The sequence below is a fragment of the Hippocampus zosterae genome, chromosome 8 (assembly GCF_025434085.1).
Source record: "Hippocampus zosterae strain Florida chromosome 8, ASM2543408v3, whole genome shotgun sequence".
NCBI classification, from domain to species: domain Eukaryota; kingdom Metazoa; phylum Chordata; class Actinopteri; order Syngnathiformes; family Syngnathidae; genus Hippocampus; species Hippocampus zosterae.
In genome coordinates this window covers 22,219,497-22,245,356 of record NC_067458.1, presented here as the reverse complement: position 1 = coordinate 22,245,356, position 25,860 = coordinate 22,219,497, and the positions used below count along the sequence as shown (strand labels likewise).

Here is a 25,860-nt window from a genome sequence, read left to right as displayed (position 1 = left end):
TTTTCGGCTAAAAACGCCTTACTATACATGGTCGTTTTTTTCGGCAAAAAACACCTTACTATACATGGTCGTTTTTTTCGGCTAAAAACGCCTTACTATACATGGTCGTTTTTTTCGGCTAAAAACGCCTTACTATACATGGTCGTTTTTTTCGGGCTAAAAACGCCTTACTATACATGGTCGTTTTTTTCGGCTAAAAACGCCTTACTATACATGGTCGTTTTTTTCGGCTAAAAACACCTTACAATACATGGTCATTTTTTTCGGAAAAAAACGCCTTACTATACATGGTTGGCTTTTTTCGGCTAAAAACGCCTTACTATACATGGTCGGTTTTTTTTTCGGCTAAAAATGCCTTACTATACATGGTCGTTTTTTTCGGCTAAAAACGCCTTACTATACATGGTCGTTTTTTTTGGCTAAAAACGCCTTACTATACATGGTCGTGTTTTTTGGCTAAAAATGCCTTACTATACATGGTCGTTTTTTTTTCGTCCAAAAACGCCTTACTATACATGGTCGTTTTTTTTGGCAAAAAACGCCTTGCTATACATGGTCGTTTTTTTCATCGAAAAACGCCTTACTATACATGGTCGTTTTTTTTTTTCGGCTAAAAATGCCTTACTATACATGGTCGTTTTTTTCGGCTAAAAACGCCTTACTATACATGGTCGTTTTTTTCGGCTAAAAACGCCTTACTATACATGGTCGTTTTTTTCGGCAAAAAACGCCTTGCTATACATGGTCGTTTTTTTCCGGCTAAAAACGCCTTACTTGGTTTGCCAGAGTCAAGCCAGTGCCTCCTTTGCCACTCCTGGGCCGTGTTCGGCCCACATGCATTATGCCAGTGCCGACTCAAGGCCAGCTGTGCCAGCTTCATGCCGAATCCGGGCCAGATGCCTTTGCTGACTGGGTAGTGTCAAGAAATAAGTCTGATTTTAGAGTGACCAGTGGGGAGTGGAGGGTGGGGAGGGGTGTCCTTTTTTTGTAGACATGTGAATTTCACAAATATGACAATTACATTTTGGGGATGGGGGAAGTGACAAAATAGACGTCGCCGCTTATGTGAATGGACAGTCAAGAGTGCCTGTGTTGTTCTTGGTTTGTTTACATGTACCTATTGTTGATATTGTCCATGAATAATAAAATAACCAGATGTCATCCTTTTCTAGGACATATAAAGCAATGTGTATTTTTTTTGGGCGGGGGGCGGTAAACAGCTTTTTTTCCTGTGTTGATGCCGTAGCTTGGGTCATACGTTGAGACTGTGCTCGCTGGTATTAAAAGTAAAAGTCAGTTCATGAGCCGCCAATTTGTCACATGGTAAGGCAGGGTAGCTGATAAGCATCCGCTTCCTGCCGCTCCACTTTTTGTTTTCGCTTCCTTCATTTTCAGAGTTGTACTTGATAAACTTTAAAATGTGAATCACCAGAGCGGCATTGTTGGGAAATAAAAGTTGTTTTTTTCTTTTTAAGTGTAATCAGTTGTCGTCATTGTGCATTGTGATTTAATTACGGCCTACAAGAATAACATCGTAATGCACATTCATCGTTGTCTATTATGTTGTCGTGGCGCTGGATGCAGAATAATGCCGTCTAATGAATGCATATTTGTGCCGGACTCTGGCATGGCCGTTTCTAAGCAACAGTACAAAGAAAGCTGAAGAGGCTTCTTGAGGCCGACATTATAAATGTTGACCGGAGTCAAGTATGATTATATTCCTCCACTGATGCAAGAAAGCGATGCGTTTTGAAAGCAGTTGGTCATGTATTTAAGCTCGCAGACAACGAAAAGAAGATAAGAAATCAAATTAAGTCCGTGCCAAGCAATCACCTCATACATCAAATAAAAATGCAAATGTCTCATTTGTGGATGGGATCCTGTCAATAAATGATTCTCAATGCATTCCGAGCAGACCAAAAATGTAGGAGTAAAATGTTCGAAGGATAGAATTAAAGGCCACACTTTTAAAGACAGACAAGCTTTGAAAGAATTTAAAAACACCATCAACTTTATTTCTTTGATATCTCTCGAGGGAGGGGCGTAGGGGGTTCGGGGGGGGGGCGGGTGTCCTCTGAAGTGGTGCCGCTGACGAGACACCATCACGACTAAAGTTAGAAATCATCCGCACGAGATCACCGCTCAAGCACCTTACATCTGAGCTCTGCCAACAGAAGAACATTTGACGGGTATGTGCCCAAAAGTATTACACATGATTATAAAATCCCTTTAAATGGGTGTTATGGTTCCTTTAAACATAAATATTAACAATAATAGTCATTGGGGGAATATTCTGTTTAATAGGTGAGGCCATATTGAACAAAAGGCATTAATTTGATAGGGGGGGTACAATTGAATAGTGCCGAATGCTGCTTTGGCCCTCTTCCTTCCACTCAGGAGAGGAAAAGCCCGAAATTTCTTCTTCTTGTTCTTGTTTGGGGTCAAAAGAGACCATTTAAGATTGAGATCCCCCCGATTGTGGTCTTTCTTCTGCGTCAATTCAAGTCCTGGATCACATGTTCCACCCGAGTCCGATGTGAGTGGCTAGCAGGTAGCACATGCCGATCATGCACGTCATGATCATCATGGGGAAGCCTAACCTGTCGGAGCACAAAAAGCAACAGACAATATTAAAAAAAAAAAACTCTTTGGAACGACTCCCATTGAACGTTCGGCAAGAACGCTCGCTGCCCGTCTAAAAAAACTTGTCTCCAAACTAATTTGTGTTCTTTGGCGTTTGACTTGATTTTTCGTTTGACTGTTTTTGCTTTCTACTGTCTTAATTATTAATTTATTGTTGTATGAATAATTTTGTCTCCACGTACAGCACTTTGTATACAGCGGTGGCTGTTTTAAAGAGCGCTCTGAATACACTTGAATTGAATTGAGGAACGTCGCATTTTTGGACATGTCTTTGAACGCATCGCCCCTGAAACTCACTTCGGCTGTTTCCTGAGAAGGTAAGAACGAGAAACTGATTTTTTTTCTTTAGTCCTTTGGTTTTGGAAACGACGTCCGAGGCGGTGGACATACATCTTCAGAATGAACTTGTCGGCGGCCTCTCACTTGGCCGCCACTTTCACTTTAGCGCGTCCTCATATGTTCGAGTGAGTGCAGATGGTCGGGCGTTTGGCCGCCGCCCATGTCCTCCATGGACACATGGTGCCTCGCGGGGCCCGGGAGACTTTGCCCCCCGGTCGTCAGCCAGCACGGATCGGTTGGACCCACACCAGAAAGCCGACAATTGTGCCGGTTGTTATTAATATTACAAATGGGGAAGTCTGACATTTTCAAGCAGCTGTTTTCCAGGAGGTCTTTTCAGTCACTGTTCATGCACTTGTCTCAAGTCATTAGATTTTTATATTGTTTGAGATTGGACACAAATTTTGATAACTCCCAAAACCGGAAACTCGTGTAAAAAAAAAGTGCAGTCAGTGATGATGTTGTCATGAGCATTTGTTAGCGAGAACAGCTGTAATTACTCTTAAATTTCTGTGAAGTCCTTTCAACCTTAACAAGCGGACTGCCGTCATTAAAATCTAATTCGGAGCAGATGTCGCTTCTTTGCGGAATGACAGTCGGAGTCACGGATGAGTTCATAAGCATCGGTCGAAGCGATTTCAGAGCTTGCGAGGATAATAAAGGAGGGATCAGGCAGCCACTGGTGACCGCTCGCCATTCTTACGTCACCGTCCATGAAAAAAAGGCCGCGGGGATCAAGTAGGGCGTGAAGTCAACGCCGCACCGGTCGGACCTCAGCTGTCGAGGGCTCCGAGGGGGTCTCCCTCGCAATCAGCCGCCTCCCCGCGAGCAGCTGGCGCAGGTGACCTACTTGTGACCGAGGTGCCGGACAGTGGTTGCTTCATGAAAAGTATCGACGGTCCTTTTCATGAACCAACCACGGCGTCTTTGTAGCCTGAAAATGAAAACTTTTCATCTTGTCAAGCGGAAACCTGGTGTGTCCGAATGGTTTGTCTCGCCATGTCTGCCATTTTGACATTTTTTTTTTCATTTATTTGTGCAATAATCTAATTGTAACATATATTTGTTACGTATATTGATGCTTTGTAAAACATTTATAGGGGGCTTGGAACAAATTCAGGCATTTTTACATGCAAAACGCATTTCTACTTCCACAATTTTCTAGTTTGGAAATTTGGTACCACTGAAGTGGTACTTTTAGCAGAGTCTTCATTGATACGAGAACAACAACCAAACTACTTAGGTCAAGAGTGTGAGCACTTTTGATGGCTTGCTGAGTCTGTAGATGAAATCGTGACTCGGCTTCCATAGCAACCAACCCTGTGGCTTTGAGTTCAGTGAGTGCAAGGCAGGTTGGATCAGCCAGTTGAGAGAAGTACTCTCATTTACGTTCCCCGACATTTCCTTCAGTGGTCTCCCTCTATGTCAATTAAGCGAGCGAACGCATCATCGTCTGCGTGCGCTTGAGCACGGGACATATGGGGGATATTAACATGCTAGCAGACCTTCGGGCGTTGTTGTGTCACATCAACTTCCGAAGAAGGAGCCTACCTGAAGAACTCCATGAAGGAGAAGCCGTAGCCGTGTTGTTCCGCGATGCCGGCGCAGACCACGTTGGCCGACGCCCCGATCAATGTGCCGTTCCCTTCGCGCACGGGCACAGACACGAAAAAAAAAAGGGGTCAGCGTCCTACGGCAACTTCGAATGACGAGTAGAATTTTCATGATTTCACGAGTAGCAACGACGGCACGCAAATGTCTGGCCAATGTTCACACTCGAGCTTCACTTGTAACATGTCAAGACCAGAAGCGGCCAAAGAGCCTACTGGCACATGGAAATGAAGATGATATCAAGGATATGGAATTCATGCTCAAACGGCTTTGCATGAAGCAGTTAGTTAGTTAGATAGTTGGTTAGTTATTTACCGGGATCACACTTAAAATAAACAAATATACCTTTTGGTCAAGGTGAGTGAGTGAGCATAATTGCATCTAATATGTGAATTTGTTTTGCTTACCGGTAGCTAGTTAGTTAGTTACCAAGACTACATCAAATATGAATCAAACAAACACATGAGTCCTTGTTAGTTACTTAGTAGGTCAGTTAGTTATGCGTGGGTGGTTAGTTGTTTAGGTAGTTAACAAGACAACATAAAATATGAACTAAACAAAAACAGTCATACAGTCATTGTTAGTTACTTCGTAGGTCAGTTAGTTATGCACGGGTGGTTAGTTGGTTAGGTAGTTAACAAGACAACATAAAATATGAACTAAACAAAAACAGTCATTGTTAGTTACTTAGTAGGTTAGTTAGTTCTGCACAGGTGGTTAGTTGTTTAGGTAGTTAACAAGACAACATAAAATATGAACTAAACAAAAACAGTAATTGTTAGTTACTTAGTAGGTTAGTTAGTTATGCACAGGTGGTTAGTTGGTTAGGTAGTTAACAAGACTACATAACATATGAACTAAACAAAAACAGTCATTGTTAGTTACTTAGTAGGTTAGTTAGTTATGCACAGGTGGTTAGTTGGTTAGGTAGTTAAGACTACATAAAATATGAACTAAACAAAAACAGTCATTGTTAGTTACTTAGTAGGTCAGTTAGTTATGCACAGGTGGTTAGCTGGTTAGGTAGTTAACAAGACAACATAAAATATGAACTAAACAAAAACAGTCATTTGTTAGTTACTTAGTAGGTCAGTTAGTTATGCACATGTGGTTAGTTGGTTAGGTAGTTAACAAGACTACATAAAATATGAACTAAACAAAAACAGTCATTGTTAGTTACTTCGTAGGTCAGTTAGTTATGCACGGGTGGTTAGTTGGTTAGGTAGCTAACAAGACTACATAAAATATGAACTAAACAAAAACAGTCATTGTTAGTTACTTAGTAGGTCAGTTAGTTATGCACGGGTGGTTAGTTGGTTAGGTAGTTAACAAGACTACATAAAATATGAACTAAACAAAAACAGTCATTTGTTAGTTACTTAGTAGGTCAGTTAGTTATGCACATGTGGTTAGTTGGTTAGGTAGTTAACAAGACTACATAAAATATGAACTAAACAAAAACAGTCATTGTTAGTTACTTAGTAGGTCAGTTAGTTATGCACGGGTGGTTAGTTGGTTAGGTAGTTAACAAGACTACATAAAAATAACAAAATACCTTTTTAGTCACAGTGATTGAGTGAGCATGATTACACAAAATTTGTTTAGGTTCCTGTTAGTTAGTTAGTTAGTTAGTTAGTTAGTTAGTTAGTTAGTTAGTTAGTTAGTTAGTTAGTTAGTTAGTTGCTTCTAGTGAGTGAGTGACTCCGTCATCATGGTTATATGAAAAAAATAACCACAAGTTTTGTTTGATGGTAGTAAGTAGGTCGGTGGGTCGGTCGTTAGGCAAAGCCAACAGACAGAGGAAAAGGTTCCATTTTAGTCACCATTATTTCTTTTGCTGGTTAGCTACCAGGACTACGTCCAACATTCACATGAGTGAGACTGACCACCGAGGCAGGCTCCCATGGCCAAGGCAAAGATGAGAGGTTTTACGGGCAGGTTCACATCCGCATCTTGACTCAAGTTGATGAGGACTGGAATCTGAAGAGAGGAAAAAGAGATTTGATTTATAATTTTTAATTTTTTTTAATGGATAGCTCTTCCAGTAGCGGCCCAAATGGCCTCATTTATAACGTACTATATCCGAGAACATGATACACGCCACGCAACATGAAGTCGCCGATGAGCCGGTTCACGGCTACTTGCAATGTTATACCCGCGCCACGGACGGAGCGCAATGCTCACCATGGTGGCGGTGAAGGGGATGTTGTCGATGAGAGAAGAAGCCAAGGCGGAGACCCACATCACCAAGATGATGGCGATGGCCATGCGCTGGTCCTCGGGCACGGCCTGCAATCAAGAACACGAGAACGTGAGCGGTTCTCTCTCTTGACATCATCAGCCAGAGAGGTTCAAAAGGGGAACCGGCTTCTTTGGACAAAATAAGGAGAGGGTAGTCGAGATATCTGTTTTCGAATGTAAGGAGTAAAATGTTGTCAAATACATTTACCTGAAAAATCTACTCAAGTACAAGAGCAAAGTTTTGGGAATTTGTGAGTCCCCGCCACCACCTCACAAAGACAAATAACGCACAGTTTTGCTCCATCAAGCCGCTAAGCAACACAAATGAGATCTCTGCCTTGCACCTGTCGCACGCTTGCATGCAGATGAGTTTTTTTTGTGTGTGTGTGTGCGTGTGTTTCACAGGAAGTCAGACGAAAAGACCGCAACTATGCCCGTCACCAGTGATTATCTGCGCTGTGGGTGGGGGGCTCACTGCTTTCTTCCAGCTGACGCAATTATTACGGCTGCAATCTCATGCCCGCTCGCGAGGCGGGCCAAGACGATGACATTCAAAGCGATACCAGGTGGAAACGTGGTCACGCAATTTGCAGGCAATGTATGGAACGGAATATCCGAAAGCTGATACGATGTGTCACCGGTGTTGCCAATGACACAGGAGCAACGCTGGCATAAATGCTCACACTCTGTACTTGAGTAGAAGTACAGATACTGAAAAACGACTGGTGACAGAAGATGTATTCGTTCCAAGCCGTGTCTAATACAAATATGGTGCTTTGGCGCCATCTGGTGGCATACAGGTGACAAGCAAATACTGTATGTTGAACAGAGGCTGAGGAGTCTAATAGAAACATTTACTTTGCCACCATGATGCGGCGACTAAAGGCCATTTTATGTTGCCGTCAATTACTGGCGGATTTTCACGATTCAATAGCGTTTTTTTTGTTTTGTTTGTGTATTCAGAAAAATAACTAGGTGCAGTAATAGATACCTGAAATGTACTCGAGTACAGGAGCAAAGTATTTATAGTTCTTTTTGAGTAATGGAGGCGCGCTTCAAAATCGGGTGACTTACTTTGATTAGCAAGGCTGTCTGCTCGCCGATGTAGTCGATGAGCTGCAGCTGGGCCAGAGCCTACAACATCAACAACGGGGGGGGGGGGATTGGAACAATCCCGTCAAGACTGGGGATGTTTCGAGTGTGTTGCCACTCTGAGTGTGTTTTTTTTTTTTTTTTAATTGTCCGAATGAAGCACCTCCATCAAGACGAAGAGGGCAGCAAAGAAAAGCAGCGTGGCCCACTCCACCCGGTGTAAGATCATCTCAAAGTCCTGAATGTCGGCCAGGATCAAAAGCCAGAGCGCGCCGAGGATGGCGATCCAGCCTGAGCGGGAGAGAACAAATCAACAATAAAGTATAATTGAGAAAAACAGGCTGCAGTAAAAAACTATTGGACAAAAAAAGGAAAAAATTATGAAAACAAGGACACAAGTCCATCCGCTGTAATTCTGCGTAAATAGCAGCGGAAACCGCTTTGCTTCCAAGAAAGAGCACAAATGGAAGCAGAAGGACGCCCCCCCAAAAAAAAATAATTAAATTGGACTGGACCATTCATGCGTACATTTTTTCCCAGAAGTGAGTGGCTCAACTACTAACCAAGCTAACGGCAATAAAAAGTAACTTTCAATCGCAGCTCCTGAAATTCTGCCAAAAATTGCATCATTAAGTGTCTTATTCACTCACTCACTAGCTAGCAACTAGCTAGCTAGGTAAATAAACAAGCTCACTCAGCAACTAGCTCATAAACTCACCAAGCACCTAATTCACTCATTCTTTCACCCTGTCTCCATACAAACGCATAAAAATAAACTCACTCTTTCCCTCATTAATTAAAAATTCACACAACTGCAACGTCCAGGGAAACATAACCATTGACTGGCACCGAGTGTACTCCTCGAAGGGTATTTGGTGTCAAAGTGAGTAAAATGTCACGCGAACTATGTAGTTCAAATTAAATGCCGCCGAATCAGGCGTTTGTAGCAAATCTGAGTCTCCGACGGCATGTTTGCGCGCAACGAGTCGTGAGCGTCCATCCATCCGGACGAATGAGAAATCATCGGCGGCCACCCACGGAGCAAAGTGATATCTCAACCGTGGTGGCTTAATGAGCTTTTAATGAGGCCGAGCTTTTGAAAGCGGGTGTAATTGAAACCAATGTCGCGTTGGCACCCGGGACGCTGCTATGGGGGACACGCTCGTTGAACAAATGTCACGGCCAGGCGGCTTGTAATTAACTCAGGCATGCACCGGGGAAACCACCAGCCAGCGTCATTATTGGGGCGCCTTTCGCTCATCGACTCTCGCCATCGCAGGTGTACAGTGGTGGGAAATAACAAAGTACAAACACTTTGAAATTGCACTGAGGTCGATTTTCACTCCGTCAGCAAGGACCTCATTCATGAAATAAGTGAACCAATTTACTAACTGGCTGTGTATGTATCGGTTACATTATTCCGTCAGCCATTAAAAACTCAACAATCCACTCATCCACTATTAGTTCAAGAAATAACTCAAAACTAAACAAATAACTAACTCACTTTATAACTATTGACTTTTACGCGCCGTTACCTTCCAAGTATGAACTTTTATCTCCCGCCAATGATCAACAGCATGTAACTTATATATTATGACATGACTACCGACGTGAGTCAAACAATGAGCACAATTCCGTCCTCACCGAGATCCAGGTGTATGCTGGGAACAAAAGAGTTGACAAAGAACATGAAGATCACCACGGCCAGCACCGACGCGCACTTCACCAAGAGCACCTTGTCGGTGATTCTGTGCTGTGAGAAACAAAAGTCAAGAACAGTCAAGGAACAAGGCCTGCGAGAGGAGCGGTGCAACTTTCAAACACGTCATGAGGAAGATAATCCGTGACATCAAGCATTCACATGTAAAACCAAAAAAAACTAACAAACAAACCTTCTTTTGAAGCTCTTGAATATTCTGCTCCCAGTTTTTGTCCTCTTGGGAAATTTCTCTGTTAAACACATTTCACGCCATGTTCAAATGCATTGTCATATTGTCTTGAATAGAATGACATGAAGCGAGGCAGCCATTTCTTACTCACTGGTAACCCTCAGAAAGTTTTGAGAAAAAAAAAAGGTGGCCCTTGAAACCTGTTTCAGCGCTCATCATGAAATTGGGTGGGCATGACTAGCCTAACAGAATTCACACACTCACAAAAAAGACCTTTGAAATGGAACAGGAAGTCAGCCATTTTGGTTTGAAACAGCCATTTCTCACTCATACCTAAAAAGTTGGAAAAATAGGCGTCCGACACTAATTTCAGTCACAAAATGTGGCGGATGTTTCTATTTTAAAGGGAATGCACAAAAATGTCTGAAGGAACCGTGCCCTCAAGTGAAGAGGAAGTCGGCCATTTTGAATAGCGGAAGCCATTTCTTACTCTCGAGCAACCACTGGGAAGCTAAAAAAATAAAAAATAAAAAAAATAAAAAGAGCTCTTGATACCAATTTCACCAATCAACACAAAATTGGGCGGACATAGCTATCCAAACAGGAATCCCCCCAAAAGTCTCAAAGACACATGCCCGAAAGTGAACAGGAAGTCAGCCATTTTGGTTTGAAACAGCCATTTCTCACTCACACCTAAAAAGTTGGAAAAATAGGCGTCCGACACTCATTTCAGCCACTGACACAAAATGTGGCGGATGTTTCTATTTTAAAGGGAATGCACAAAAATGTCTGAAGGAACCGTGCCCTCGAGTGAAGAGGAAGTCGACCATTTTCAATAGCGGAAGCCATTTCTTACTCTCGAGCAACCACTGGGAAGCTAAAAAAAAAAAAAAAGAGCTCTTGATACCAATTTCACCAATCAACACAAAATTGGGCGGACATAGCTATCCAAACAGGATTCCCCACAAAAAGTCTCAAAGACACATGCCCGAAAGTGAACAGGAAGTCAGCCATTTTGGTTTGAAACAGCCATTTCTCACTCACACCTAAAAAGTTGGAAAAATAGGCGTCCGACACCAATTTCAGCCACTGACACAAAATGTGGCGGATGTTTCTATTTTAAAGGGAATGCACAAAAATGTCTGAAGGAACCGTGCCCTCAAGTGAAGAGGAAGTCGGCCATTTTGAATAGCGGAAGCCATTTCTTACTCTCGAGCAACCACTGGGAAGCTAAAAAAAAAAAAAAGAGCTTTTGATACCAATTTCACCAATCAACACAAAATTGGGCGGACATAGCTATCCAAACAGGATTCCCACGAAAAGTCTCAAAGACACATGCCTGAAAGTGAACAGGAAGTCAGCCATTTTGGTTTGAAACAGCCATTTCTCACTCACACCTAAAAAGTAGGAAAAATAGGCGTCCGACACTAATTTCAGCCACTGACACAAAATGTGGCGGATGTTTCTATTTTAAAGGGAATGCACAAAAATGTCTGAAGGAACCGTGCCCTCGAGTGAAGAGGAAGTCGGCCATTTTGAATAGCGGAAGCCATTTCGTACTCTCGAGCAACCACATGGAAGCTAAAAAAAAAAAAAAAAAAAAAGAGCTCTTGATACCAATTTCACCAATCAACACAAAATTGGGCGGACATAGCTATCCAAACAGGAATCCCCCCAAAAGTCTCAAAGACACATGCCCGAAAGTGAACAGGAAGTCAGCCATTTTGGTTTGAAACAGCCATTTCTCACTCACACCTAAAAAGTTGGAAAAATAGGCGTCCGACACTCATTTCAGCCACTGACACAAAATGTGGCGGATGTTTCTATTTTAAAGGGAATGCACAAAAATGTCTGAAGGAACCGTGCCCTCGAGTGAAGAGGAAGTCGGCCATTTTGAATAGCGGAAGCCATTTCTTACTCTTGAGCAACCACTGGGAAGCTAAAAAAAAAAAAAAAAAAAGAGCTCTTGATACCAATTTCACCAATCAACACAAAGTTGGGCGGACATAGCTAGCCAAACAGGATTCCCACAAAAAGTCTCAAAGACACATGCCCGAAAGTGAACAGGAAGTCAGCCATTTTGGTTTGAAACAGCCATTTCTCACTCACACCTAAAAAGTTAGAAAAATAGGCGTCCGACACTAATTTCAGCCGCTGACACAAAATGTGGCGGATGTTTCTATTTTCAGGGAATGCACAAAAATGTCTGAAGGAACCGTGCCCTCAAGTGAAGAGGAAGTCGGCCATTTTGAATAGCGGAAGCCATTTCTTACTCTCGAGCAAAAACTGGGAAGCTAAAAAAAAAAAAAAAAAGAGCTCTTGGTACCAATTTCACCAATCAACACAAAATTGGGCGGACATAGCTAGCCAAACAGGATTCCCACAAAAAGTCTCAAAGACACATGCCCGAAAGTGAACAGGAAGTCAGCCATTTTGGCTTGAAGCAGCCATTTTGGGAGAATTTGAATCCATGCTCGTTTTTTTAAAAGACTCTCAAGGAATTTAACCGAGCAAGTATCCTCGCAGTGTCAGAGACTTTGCCTACTTGGGTGTCATGTGGACATAACATGATGTCAAAGTGATGCCTTTTTTTTTTAATTTTATTTTTTTACCTTTGGAATGTTTTCATCATCTTGCGCAGCAGACTTTCTAGGTTCAGGACTTTCTGCATCAGGAGGCATTTGACAGCCGTCTCCTCTCGGCTGGCGGGATTGATGCGCTGGGCTGTCTGCCTCCACACCAGAATCTCATGTTTGAGCTCTGCGGTTGATTACGCACACAAAAAAAAAAAGAAAAAGGGAGAAAATACTTGCATCAAGGGTGGTTCTCGCAGCTTTGAAGATGATGTTTCCGGTCAATAAGTGTTGAATCCCGCCAGGCCGCCACATATGAGGGTGGCGGTTGCCTCGGCATGCCGGATCGAATAATTCATGAGAATATTCTTGGGATGGGTCAAAACTGAGCTAGAACCTGCTATTTGTGCACATTAAATGAACCGGAGCTACTCTGGTAAGCAAATCTGAGCAATTATGAGACAAGACGGCAAGCGGTGGAGCCGCAAGGAGCGAGCGGCCGAACCCGCCTTCCTTCGATCGGCTCGGTGGCTGCGCCAAGGGATCCACCTTCCTGTGGTTCTGTTTTAATGATGCCCTGTTGAGCTTCCTCTCACGGTCCCCGACATCACAACCAGTATTTGAACTCACCCACAATTTCGATGGATTCTTTGTTGTAGAGCTTCTTGTTCCAGTAGAGCATGCGCAGGAAGGGGAAGGAAGTGAGCAGGACCAGGCATATTCCCAGGAACATGTAGCCGGTGAAGTTGGCAAAGTCGATGCCCTGCGAGATACGCGCACAACGAGACGGCGGGGTCAAAGTTTCGACGTGCGGGGCTGGACGTTTTGCGTCGTCGTGTCACCGGGCGGACAATTTCAGGACGTTAAAGCGGCAGTCTTGGAATTTTAAGGGTGCAAGGACTGGTGTCACGATTGTTAGATAAATATATGCTAAGGCTCAACCAAAAATAAGTTTGAGGAAAAAAAATATATATAATTCCTGGAATCTCCATCGGACTCAAAAAAATTCTTATCGGCCACGCCCTAATATACACCTTTGCATTTATAAAATGTATGTTCTATAATTACGACCTCATACAAACTTTTGTTTCAGTGCGAAGATAAACTGCAGGAATGAGCGGTGACGCTCACTCACAAAAGCGTTTTCACTTGCCTGCAAAGACTACAGATGAAACGCGAAAGGAAATATGAACGGTAAAACGGTCATTTTAATCAGAGGCCTCAATTACGGGTAATTTCCGCGAATCAAACTCTTAACAAGCCGGTACTGGAAGAACAAACCGTACAAATATAATAAAGACAGACGGGGAAGCTATATCACAACGCATTTGAGCAAAGAATACGGGCAGAACATAGTATGATTTTTTTTTTTCCTACTCTGAACCTTCCATTTTGGAGCCATTACCCGGAATGAGCTATTAAGAAACTTTTACTGGAGGAATAAGACATTACGCACTCAATTCGAACTGTGGATATTTTCATCAAGAATCTTGGTGTAGAATGGCGGCAAGCTTTGCCTATTTGGATTTTGCTTGTATTGGCAAGAGTCGCCGTTTGGCTCCACAGTTCTGCGCTGTTGTGAGAAACAACTTTGTCATCTACTCGGCCGGAGTATCGCCAGGAGGCGCATCACCTCCTCGTTTCTCCAAGTAGCTTCCCGCTAACATCCGCGCTTGACATTTTGGCCTTTGGCGGGCGGGCTGGCCATATTCGCTCCGTTGATTCCAGCAAATGGGGGGGGGGGGGGGGGGGGGGGGGGCTCCCGCCATCCAGTTTGTTTTGGCGCCGCTCACAGAAGAGCAGTGGGCGGGGGACGGCGAGGAGGGGGACGCCAGTTGGGTCGTGGCGCCACTCTGATAAGGACAGCTTGTGGGCGCACGCATGGTTTGCTCGGCTGTTTTGTTTGCTTGCGTGTCACGGGAGGGATATTTTCGGGCGAAATCCAAAGATAGACGCGGCGACCGAGCGGTGGCGTGCGTGTTGTTGTTTACATCAAGTCCGAGTGTCCTTGTATTTGCATTCCAAATTGCCTTGTATAGAAAATGCGCACCTTTTTGAGCTCTGCCTCACTATTGGTCAGTTTGTTGCAGTGCTGGGAGTACAAATACTTTGTTATTGTACTTAAGTCGATTTTTCAGGTACCTGTAATTTGTTTTTTTTTTTTACTTACTTACTTTGTCCAAAGTAGGCTTGTTATTTATTTTTTTTTCAACCTCCATGGATGATGACCGGACATTCTTTTTCTACTTTTATTGTTGGTACTTTTTCATTTTTACTTGTATCAGTATGTGCTTTCACCAGAGTCAATTTTTCATTCATTCATTCATTCATCTTCCTAACCGCTTGATCCTCACTAGGGTCGCGGGGGTTGCTGGAGCCTATCCCAGCCGTCTCCGGGCAGTAGGCGGGGGACACCCTGAATCGGTTGCCAGCCAATCGCAGGGCACACAGAGACGAACAACCACTCACACTCACACTCACACCTAGGGACAATTTAGAGTGTTCAATCAGCCTGCCATGCATGTTTTTGGAATGTGGGAGGAAACCGGAGCACCCGGAGAAAACCCACGCATGCCCGGGGAGAACATGCAAACTCCACACAGGGAGGCCGGAGCTGGAATCGAACCCGGTACCTCTGCACTGTGAAGCCGACGTGCTAACCACTGGGCTACCGGGCCGCCCAGAGTCAATTTATTTTATTTTATTTTTTTAGATGTGTTTTTACACCTGGGTCTGAGTGACACGACACCTCGTCAAGAGTGCACAGCGAAGCCAGAAAAAGCCAGCCTGAGTGAGCTCCTACTTGTCTGCGCAGGTCCTGATTGGACACGATGATGACGTTCGGTGGGTCGCCCACAGCTGTGGCCGCGCCGCCGATGTTGGTGAAGATGACTTCGGCAATCAGCACGTGTCGGGGGTCCAGATTGAGCACCTCACACAATCTTTAAGAAATGCCAAAAATGAATCAGATGTTACACGTATACTTCTGAATGTCACTTTTCAAGTCAATTCCTTTTAAAGGGTCTTAAAGGTTCCAAATGGTGGCACCTGATGGTGACGGGGGTGAAGAGCATCATGGTGGTCACATTGTCCAGGAACGCCGAGAGGATGGCGGCGATGAGGCACAGGATGATGATCATGGGCCACACTCGGCCTTTGGAGAAGCGGTAGGCCTAGCGGGAACGAAGCAAGCAGAGGAGGAAGGAAGGAAGGAAGGAAGGAAAGTGAGTTAGCATCCGCCAGCCAGCGGAGACGTCAAGCGAAAATTAACAGTGAAGATTCATAAGAGCGCAGCGGAAGTCGGCGTTCGCAGGGTTGCTAATGTGTGGAAATTCATTGGTACATTTTTAGAAAGTTACCCGTAAATTTACCGGGGCAAAGCCACATATTCAACATTGCAAAAAAATTTTAAAAAATAATAATAAATACATTAAATTAAATAAAAGCGCTCCAATCAAACGGCGTATTGTATTCATAATTGCAGTTACTTTTTTTATGTTACATGATATCCACCCACTAAAAGCTTTTTCTCATGCAATGTACACTTTTTAAAAAAATTATATTATCATGTTTCTTTTTTTTTTAATTGCACTGTACATAAATTATGTTCTCATATTTGTCATTTTGAATTCATACACTTACAGGACATATGTGTCCATTTTTTTTTTTGGGGTGTAATTTTCAAATTAGCGGTATATCAAAATTATGTTCTCTTACCGAGTCTTGCATTTTCTATATTTCATCAAAGATTTTTCTCATGCGGTATATCCTCTTTTTGAATTTTGTATCTATATTATTTTAAAGATCGAGATAACGTATCAACTATTTTAACTATTTTGCTCACATCTAAACTATTTCTCATATATTGTATATGCATTAGTTATTTTTTTTTTTACATTATTCCTAAACAATGTTTTCATATATAAAAAAATAAAATAAATAAACAAATTATATATATATATATATTCATTCATTCATTCATCTGCCGTACCCCTTGATCCTCACTAGGGTCGCGGGGGGTGCTGGAGCCTATCCCAGCTGTCTTCGGGCAGTAGGCGGGGGACACCCTGAATCGGTTGCCAGCCAATCGCAGGGCACACAGAAACGAACAACCATTCGCACTCACACTCACACCTAGGGACAATTTAGAGTGTTCAATCAGCCTGCTACGCATGTTTTTGGAATGTGGGAGGAAACCGGAGCACCCGGAGAAAACCCACGCAGGCCCGGGGAGAACATGCAAACTCCACACAGGGAGGCCGGAGCTGGAATCGAACCCGGCACCTCTGCACTGTGAAGCCGACGTGCTAACCACTGGACTACCGGGCTGCCCATATATATAATAATATATATATATATATATATATATATATATTATTATTATTATTATTATTATTTTTAAATAAACAATACTGTACAGTATAAGATTTTCCTCATACATCTATCATTTCATATTTTATTTTTGACATTATAAACAATCATCTCTTCCCTATTTCCACCTTATGAGTTTTTGGGTTTTTTTTTTCCTGCAAGGTTGACAAAAGTTCAATCTGCAGCAGAGAACGCGAACCTCTGATGAGCGTTAAGTCGGCGAAAGGCCCTCGTCCTTCTCACTCAGCGCATTAACATTCATCAGCCTTGATTATTCTTCACCGCCTTGGCCCGGAGGACACATTGCGCATATTTGGGATTACGGCAAAGAGTTCCTGGAGTTTGCGCACGTCCTTGACCTCCACGAGGAGACGAGGACGAAGGGCCTGCGTCACAAATTCAATTTGCACTCGTGAAAAATCAAGCCGGGCTGATGAAAAGCTCCATCCCTGGTACTTCTTAGATCCCCGTGTGAAATTTGTGATCTCCGGGGGCCAAAGTGTGAGGAGGTCGCCGTGACCTTTCACCTTTCAACCTGTTCATGGGTATAGACATTCCCCAGAACAGGAAGTCACGAGAACCGAGGCCGACGCATGTCATTGTCAGCGCCGACCTACTTTCTGCCCGCTAAACACAGCAAATGTCATCCACGCGCGGCCGTTCAAATGTCAAGCGTGCGGAGAATAGCCGAGAGGTCGATACCAATCTTGTCGCCTGACTTTGGATTGAAGTGCGGGGAAGCGCCAAAACGCACCTTGACGGCACAGTAGTCAAAGAAGCCCGTCTCGGAGAAAATGGCCACCAGCACCATCTGCGAGAAAAAAAACGACATGACACATTTTGGCAAATTCTCTTTTGTTGACTGTTGAGTTCCTCGCAGTAAATTGAAGGCTGAACAGTGACGGTTGTTTATTTCAGCTCTTATTTTGAACAAGCTTACGGCGATTCATTCAGACTTCTTTTATTTATTCCGACGTCTCGTTTCATTTGATTGCATTTTTTAATCTGATTTCATTTTATTGACGTGATCGATATACTCACACCAAGTTATTCCCTACAACACATTGCGTATGATGACATTTGATTTGATTGCGAATGCCATTCAAATTTGATGTTGTGATGTCACAGTGATGTCACACGCATCACCAAAAGCCATTGAATCGCTCACGGTACCTACTTTTATGAATAGAATTCAATTTTTACAATCCAGTCTTTACATTGGGGGGGAGGGGGGGGGGGGGACGGACTTCCGTGGTCTCACCATGCCAAAGAGCAGAGCCAGAGTCTCGTAGTCGATCCATTCCACCACCTGGACCAAACTGGGCCGCTGCGGGAGGGAAACAAACGGCAACGACACGTTTCTGTACTGCACCCATGCGGTCCAATTCATATTGAATCTTTCAGTGTAAGACTCGATGTTGGGAATGGGTTGAATTAGTCGGCAGATATGGAAATGTGAGGTCAGTGTGGAAAATCTCCACACTGATCAGGAAATCCTGAATGGGCCGAGCAGTTTTGATTCAAGAACGGGAAACCCGTTTCTAATAAGGTGGCGAGCTGTCGACTTTCTCGCCGTGCGCTGAAGACGTGAACTTACGTCCCCAATGATGGCCAAAGCGGACAAGGCGGCCAAAGATCCCAACATGGCTGCCAGAGTGCGATGGACGATCTGGAAAATGCACACAGCGACACACCAATGGGGACTCAATACACAGAGAGGAAAAATAATAAGAAGAATAATCTGATCGATATAATGATGTGTTCGCGGTAAGCAAAATCACCAAATGGAAAATGAATGCCCTGAAATCGGGACTTGCAAATGTGAATGTTATAGCGGCGACAACGGGCGACCTTGAAACGAGGTTCGACGGTATTCACGTTAATACGACGACTTCCATTTTTCCTAAAACTGCTTCATTTCATATTTTACTAACAGTAGAGGGACCGATACTTTTGCTACTAAAACTAATATTAATTTTGCTAATACAATAGTACAATTACGACAACAACTACGCCTTAGTTATATAGTTTACAGCACAGGTGTCAAACTCAACGCTCGGGGGCCAGATCTGGCCCATCGCGTCATTTTATGTGGCCCACGAAAGCGAAACAAAGATGTCAACTTTTATGATGCTTGCTAAAATCTCTCCCAAAATTTTAAATTCTCATTTGTAGTAGCCTAAACAATAGGTGAATAAACCGTTCTTCTTGACTTCTTTACGTGGTTTCAGTCATAACGGCCCTCCAAGGGAAACTGTAACTAAAATCAGGCCCGCAAAAAAAATGAGTTTGAAACCCCTGGTTTACAGTATTGCACTTTCTATTACTACTACTACTACTACGACTACCCCCCCCCCCCCCACACACACACACACACAAGTCATATGTAAATGCTGCCGAGTCAAAGAGGACATCTTCCCCGCCGGAGGGGCGTACCTCAAAGATGATGAGAACGTAGACACCCGTCAGGATGATGCCGGCGATGGCCACCTGCGTCTCCACGTTGAAGTAGAGCGACTGGTGGGTGATGGAGAGCGGCACCACCTCGGCGTCCGCCATGAAGGCCTGCACCGTGATCGTGATGGGGTCGCTAGGACGGCAAACAAAGTGTGAGCGTTTGCGTTCAATCAAAAAGTCTCGATTGTCTGCCAGCCAGGAAACCGGAGCATGAGATAGAAATGATGAAATAATACACAAAAAGCAAAGCAGCAGCAGGAAAATGGCCTTGCGTAAATTCATTCATCTTCCGAGCCGCTTGATCCTCACTAGGGTCGCGGGGGGTGCTGGAGCCTATCCCAGCTGTCTTCGGGCAGTAGGCGGGGGACACCCTGAATCGGTTGCCAGCCAATCACAGGGCACACAGAGACGAACAACCATCCACGCTCACACTCACACCAAGGGACAACTTAGAGTGTTCAATCAGCCTGCCACGCATGTTTTTGGAATGTGGGAGGAAACCGGAGCACCCGGAGAAAACCCACGCAGGCCCGGGGAGAACATGCAAACTCCACACAGGGAGGCCGGAGCTGGAATCGAACCCGGTACCTCTGCACTGTGAAGCCGACGTGCTAACCACTGGGCTACCGGGCCGCCCAAACCGGAGCACCCGGGGAAAACCCACGCAGGCCCGGGGAGAACATGCAAACTTCACACAGGGAGGCCGGAGCTGGAATCGAACCCGGTACCTCTGCACTGTGAAGCCGACGTGCTAACCACTGGACTACCGGGCCGCCCATTGCGTAAATTCAACTCAGCAAAAATCATCAGAAAAATAAATCGTAACGTATATATGCCTAAAGTACAGTCAGAAAGTATTTGGGTTTTGTTTCTTTGTGGCGACATACCTGCTGAGCATCTCAAATGTTTTGGTCACTACCATCTGGTCGCTAAGCTCGCTGTGCAGAGGAATGGTCCAGTTGTAAATCACCTGGGGGAAAAAAAATAAGGTGAAGCCAAATTTCAAAAGAAATCATCATTTTTGACCTAATCTCCACTGATTTTCATCCTTTCAGATTTTTTTTTTTTTTTTTTTTTGCTGAGCAATTGTCACCCAACCTGCTGTGCTCTCCTCCTCCTCTGGCCCGGCGGGTCAGTTTGCTCCACCTGAACGAGGACGTACTCCTGGTTGTCCAAGTCCACCACTCCGCGGCTGAATGGCCCGCCCACCTGCAGCTTGAGGAGAGCGTTGTCCCGGAAATCCGTCAGGTTGATTGCTGCCAAGCGGCCGCTGGTCAAGGAAGAAACCGACCAGTGTTGACTGAGAAAGATCCCTTTTTTTTCCTTTTTTTTTTTTGTCTGTTTGGAATTTTCAGTGGATACAGAAGCTTTCGGTTGATGAGACGGCCTGCATTCTCCAAGGGTTGTCCCGATCAGGATACATGCTGAAGAACAGCTGGACACACGACAACAATTACAAATAAATAAATGAAGTACATTAAAAAAAAAAATCCATTCATCCATTTTGCAATCAGCTTATTTTCACGGGTGTGCTGGAGCCAATCCTAGCTGCCGTTGGGCAGTAGGCGGGATACGCCCTGAACTGGTTGCCAGCCGATTGGGCACACATGGACAAATAACCATTCGCGCCCAATCAACTTGCCATGAATGTTTTTGGAATGTGGGTGGAAACCGGAGTACCCGGAGAAAACCCACGCAGGCACGAGGAGAACTTGCAAACTCCACACAGGAAAGGCCGCAGCCCGGATTCGAACCCTGGGCCTCAGTACAATGAGGCAAATGTGCTAATCGGTTGTTGTCGTCGTCGTCCCCCCCCCCCCCCCCCCCTGTGCCGCTAAATAAATCAATCGCAGCATCTGTGATTCTGAGCGAGTGTCTTCTCATTCTCAGCGATTATGAGGCCCTTACACTGCACAGAACAACAACGGTGAAGATGGTGGCCACTTTGGAGATGCGGAAGCAGCATCTGTGAACAAAACAAAAAACTGATTACACCAAACAACCAACACGACTACTCCTCCAACTACATACACATACATATTTATACACACACACACACATGCACACACACACACGCAGTCTACACATGGTGTGTGTAGTGGGGTCCTCACTTGACACTTCTGGCTAGCTTGAAGCTAAGGCTGAGATGCTCCAGGTGGTCGCTCTTGTCGGATGAGTTGGAGCGCAGCAGGGACAGACTGGTCACCTCGCTACCCAATCGGTACCGCCTCTCCAGGTCCATGGCGCTGCTGTCCCAAGGCTCCTCGCTGGGATGATGCATAGTCATGTAGGCCATGCTGACGCATGAGCAAATCAAAGCCATCTTTTGATTTAGAATACATTTATAGAAACGTTTTGGGGTTGTTTTTTTTTTTTTGCTTTGTTTTTGGCGTGCTCACCTGTCATCGTGTGAGAACCTCAGCAAAGGCGACCTTTCTGAGATGTTGGCTGAATTTGTTTTACCGCTGAGGATATTCACCATGTTAAAATTGTGCCTGGAACAAAAAACAGATTTTTTTTTTCTCCAAACTTTCCAAGGAGCACTAATGGGTGACTTTTGGTTGTGTTGTGTTCAGGGCCCCTCAAATACATTTAAGAGTAAACAGCATTCCATTTTCTCAGGGAGCAAAAAGGCTTTTTCGTGAACTCTGACCGCGACTGAGCAGGTGTCACGTCTGTGCAAGCAGGCTGCCAGATGCGCTCTTGCCCTGAGAAACAGGACCCCATCATTAAGGCGGCCTTTTTTTTTTTTAAATCACATTGCTGCTGCTTTCAGAGACCTGCAGGGAATCACAGCTGGGTCCCCGGGACTCCCCCCACCCCCCACAACCCACACACACACACATACATGCACAAATCCACTCACTTTACAGGTGCAAGCCTTCAAATTCTTCAAATTGGACGCATCATTTTGGATCAAGATGGCGTTTTGGCAGCACTTCAGAATTGCACCAAAATTTCAAGAAAATAGGCCTCAAAACATTGGAATTTGAACCAGTTTGATGTTAGCATACCTGACATTATAAAATCAATTTGGGTGTTTCTGTGCTTTTTTCTCTGCTTTTTGGTTAAGTGTCAAAATTTGAGAACAGCAAAAAAAAATCATGGAAGTCATGAAAAATTTTGTGCTTGGATGATTGACACGCAAGACTTAAGCGTATTTTACAGGTGCGCCGAGGTCCAGCAAGCATCAATAGTTGGTCTTTGGGGTTTTGATGAGACATTGGAATTAGACAAAAATTTGGGGAACAAATGCAGATAAAGCGCAAAAACTTCAGCATTTCAATCGTTATGCGTGACGGCACGCAAAAGCTCAGTTTAGTGAGCATCAAAGGATTAGCTTTGCACGTTTTGCTTTTTTTTGGGGGGCTTTTTGGTGACACCTCAGAATTTTGACCAAAAATCAAGGATCAGGTTGTGCAAAATTTACATTTCGTGAGACATTGTAGCGTATCTCTTAAGGCATAATTTTTCAGTCTTTTGATTTGTCTTTGGATTTTCGAGAAGACTTATTGAACTGAGAGTTTTGCTTTCATTTTGGTTCCAACAAATTTCCAAGAGAACACATCTGCAAAGCTGCGCAAAACATCTCCATTTTTAACCATCGTCACGCCTGAAGCCACCCAAAAGTCTTTTCAGCCGTCAGTCCCTCACCCGTCTTCTTGTCGAACGGGCAGGAATGCCTCTGCGTGGATCACGCACTGTCCCGTTGGCAGACCAGCCGACTGTTGCTGCAGTTTCTGTGTCTCCAGCCGCTCCGAGATCCCCTGCAGCAGACGCAGCTCGCCGAAATTTCCAGCGGCCTGATGGACCGGCGCAGAGGCCTGGGACATTTCCAGGTCCAGGTTGCTTGTGTTCTCCAGGTACATAATGACACTGCAGGAGCACATACAGTTGTGGAACAACTGAGAAGATGCATTCCATCATTGGTCAGGAATGTAGACTCCTGTGAAAGTCCATTCACAAAATAGATTTTGGAGGGGTCTTATTCTCAATTTGTATGAAAATGTTTTGGTGGCAAGCAGCTATATTGAACTGATTGGCAGATAATCATTTTTAGGCCATAGTCCTGTTTAATAGAAGAAAAAGTGCTTTGTCGCCATCTTGTGGCGACAAAGCAAATAGGCAAACCGTTTTCAGCAGACCTCCATTACTGGTGACTTTTTGCTTGTTCCAAACACTTCTATACCTTTCAATGACTCTTCCAGTTTATCTGTTGCAACCTGCTGATCGTCAACTAACGACACCACTGTTTTAAAACTTCAGCCCCCAGAAGCCAGTTTGTCTAAAAAAAATTCATTTTGGTCGGCCTATCCATCAAGAGTAGACCCACAAAAAATCCACAGGAAGTCCAAAAACATGAAATGAATGTGAAAATGTGTTTTTGTCATTGTTGTTGGTGACTGACCACAAAATTCTAATGGACCAACGGTAGCTGAGTGGTGGGAAAGGTGGGATAGTCGTCAATTTCAGACATCACATGATCCGCAAATACGTGGGGCAACACATCAGCTGAGCGGGGGCCACGGCGGCAGGGGGTCAGTGGACCGGGTCGGCTCCATCAGACATTTGCTCAGGAATCCGGGTGGGGATTATTGCTCACATGGAAGTCGACTGGAGCTCACGTGCCGTGTGATCATACGCCTCCAAAGAACGAGACCATGAGACCGACATTCTGGGGGTGTTGCGGCTGAGTGCTCCAGCAAAGGGCAAGCTAAAGGCATGCTTTCATTGCCAGTCCAGGAGCGTCTTTAGATCCCCCCGTGGGGCCGCAGGGAAGATGCGGTGTGTCTAAAGCAGTGTCATTGTTTTGTCAATGATATAGGCTCAATGTCAGGATGTGGGCCAAGCCCCCCCCACCCCCCTCTTCAGCTCGTGGCGATTCCCTGGATGACATGGAATTGTAGATGAAGAAATCCATTATCAGGCCCCTTCCTAGAAATTCACTTTTTTTTTTCTCCTCGCTGTTCTGGAACATGAGCACCAGAAACACATTCAATTTGCTCGTGAACACGCACTTCTTCACCGTAGGCTAAAATACTCCCCTGGCGCCAAAAGTATTATAAGCCCCAAAGTCAAGTCATTACGCATCGAGGATTCACTCGACTCGAGCGCTTGTGGTTTGAATTCTGACGTTTTTTGCCAACTTCCGAAAAGACTTGTGATGGGCCTCATCCCGGCCATGAATGAGCCCTTTTGTGGCCGCCTCCTGCCCGCCGGCTGTACAAGCAAGACAAACTGCTTTTTTAACAATTTTACACTCTTGGCTTATTTGAATTACACAAGATTTAAACCTTGCACATTTGACAGCAATGTTGCGATATTACTCGCTTGCAGCTTTACTTATGAGGACAGTATGTGAGTCAATATACCAGCAGAATCATCTTGGCATCTGCCATCTATTCCCTGCCCTCCATTGGCCACGATGTCGCCTTCTAACTGACAAACCAGATGGAGAAAAAAAAAATCCAAATGCAAAGCTCGAGGATTGTCCACCGTGTCTCGACAAGGTCACTGCAACTTTAAGAAACCTTCTGATATGTCCAAGTGGCATCACAACTATTTTTTTTTTTGTCTTTGACTGAAACAGGTGCTTGTCGCAAAAAAAATAAAATATTTGCACATATGCGTTGTGATTTTAATCACTGTCGTCGTTGGGCGTCATCAAGCTTAACATGTCCATCTCGGCATCGTGAAATATCATTTCCCAAATTATAAATGGATTTGTTAAACAGCCCACTAATCAATTTCATTTAATTATGTGAAAGTCCACCAATGAAAAATCTCAACTTTTTTTTTTCTCAAATGGGAAAGTCTTAAAAAGCCCCTTAGTTTTTTTTCCATGCTTATTATTCCATTGCTAAGCCAACAAATAGAATAGCAGTCTCAGATTTTTTTTTTTGGGTACCGTACTGTAAATAACTCATCTCATAAAACATCTTCTTTCTTGAGCTCTAAACTTTTAAAACGGGCCAAAATGACCCACTTTGAACTTTTAACATTTGACCCGCAGGAGAGGAGATGAGTGCGTACCTGCGTTGGCAAAAAAAAAGTTCTTCAAGATGATGGCGGTTTCTCCTAGTGACCTCCTGCGGCGTCGTGGCTGAAGAAGAAAGATGGAGTAGATGGAGACGGAAGGGAAAGGGGGAGGGGGGTGGAGGTAGGCTAGGAGGTGTTGGCGTCTCCTCTCCCAGCGAAGGAGATAGTCCTCGGCGCCCTGGCGTACGAGAGTTCGGTCAGCAGGAGAAAGAAGAGAAAAAGGAGGAGGAGGAGGAGGAGGCCCAATCTTCTAATAGCGGCTTAACGGCAAGACTTTCCCCATTCACCCACCCCCCCCCCACCCCCGCCCACACGGCCCCTTTGACTCGAAATCCTCGTAACACTGCTCCACGAGTGCATTTTTGCACCACTCTTACTTAACTCTTGCCGTTTATTTTCTACTTTGGAACTTTTTGCCTCCTGGTTTGAGCAGAACTGAAAAAGTTGGGAGATATTTGGGGCGCGGTTTTCACTTCACTTGATCCTGCTACTTTTCTAAGATGCATGCTGCTGATTTGATGTGGTATGCTTTTCGTGAGATGGTATTTGGGTTGGTCATTTAACTATATATTGGATGTATGATGTGGTATGCTTTGGATCATAAG

General features: G+C 44.3%; 1 protein-coding gene across 2 annotated transcripts; it reads right to left on the bottom strand.

The window, feature by feature from the left end:
* Positions 1-1,983: 1,983 nt before the first annotated feature.
* Positions 1,984-25,546, bottom strand: oca2 (oculocutaneous albinism II). Of its 2 annotated transcripts, none has more exons than XM_052073721.1 (24): positions 25,250-25,546; positions 22,871-23,092; positions 21,616-21,711; positions 21,328-21,513; positions 21,125-21,182; positions 20,579-20,651; positions 20,315-20,472; positions 20,104-20,186; positions 19,196-19,349; positions 18,357-18,428; positions 18,021-18,086; positions 17,514-17,570; positions 15,437-15,561; positions 15,192-15,330; positions 13,019-13,151; positions 12,428-12,575; positions 9,819-9,876; positions 9,571-9,679; positions 8,090-8,217; positions 7,909-7,968; positions 6,778-6,882; positions 6,480-6,573; positions 4,534-4,627; positions 1,984-2,600 (listed from the first exon to the last, which is right to left on the bottom strand). In XM_052073721.1, exons 2-24 carry the CDS (start codon positions 23,083-23,085, stop codon positions 2,513-2,515), a joined length of 2,499 nt encoding a protein of 832 aa, XP_051929681.1. In that variant the 5' UTR covers positions 23,086-23,092; positions 25,250-25,546; the 3' UTR covers positions 1,984-2,512. The 2 variants fall into 2 exon arrangements, with proteins under 2 accessions (XP_051929681.1, XP_051929682.1); XM_052073722.1 differs by having other exon boundaries at positions 21,328-21,483.
* Between the last annotated feature and the right edge of the window lie 314 nt (positions 25,547-25,860).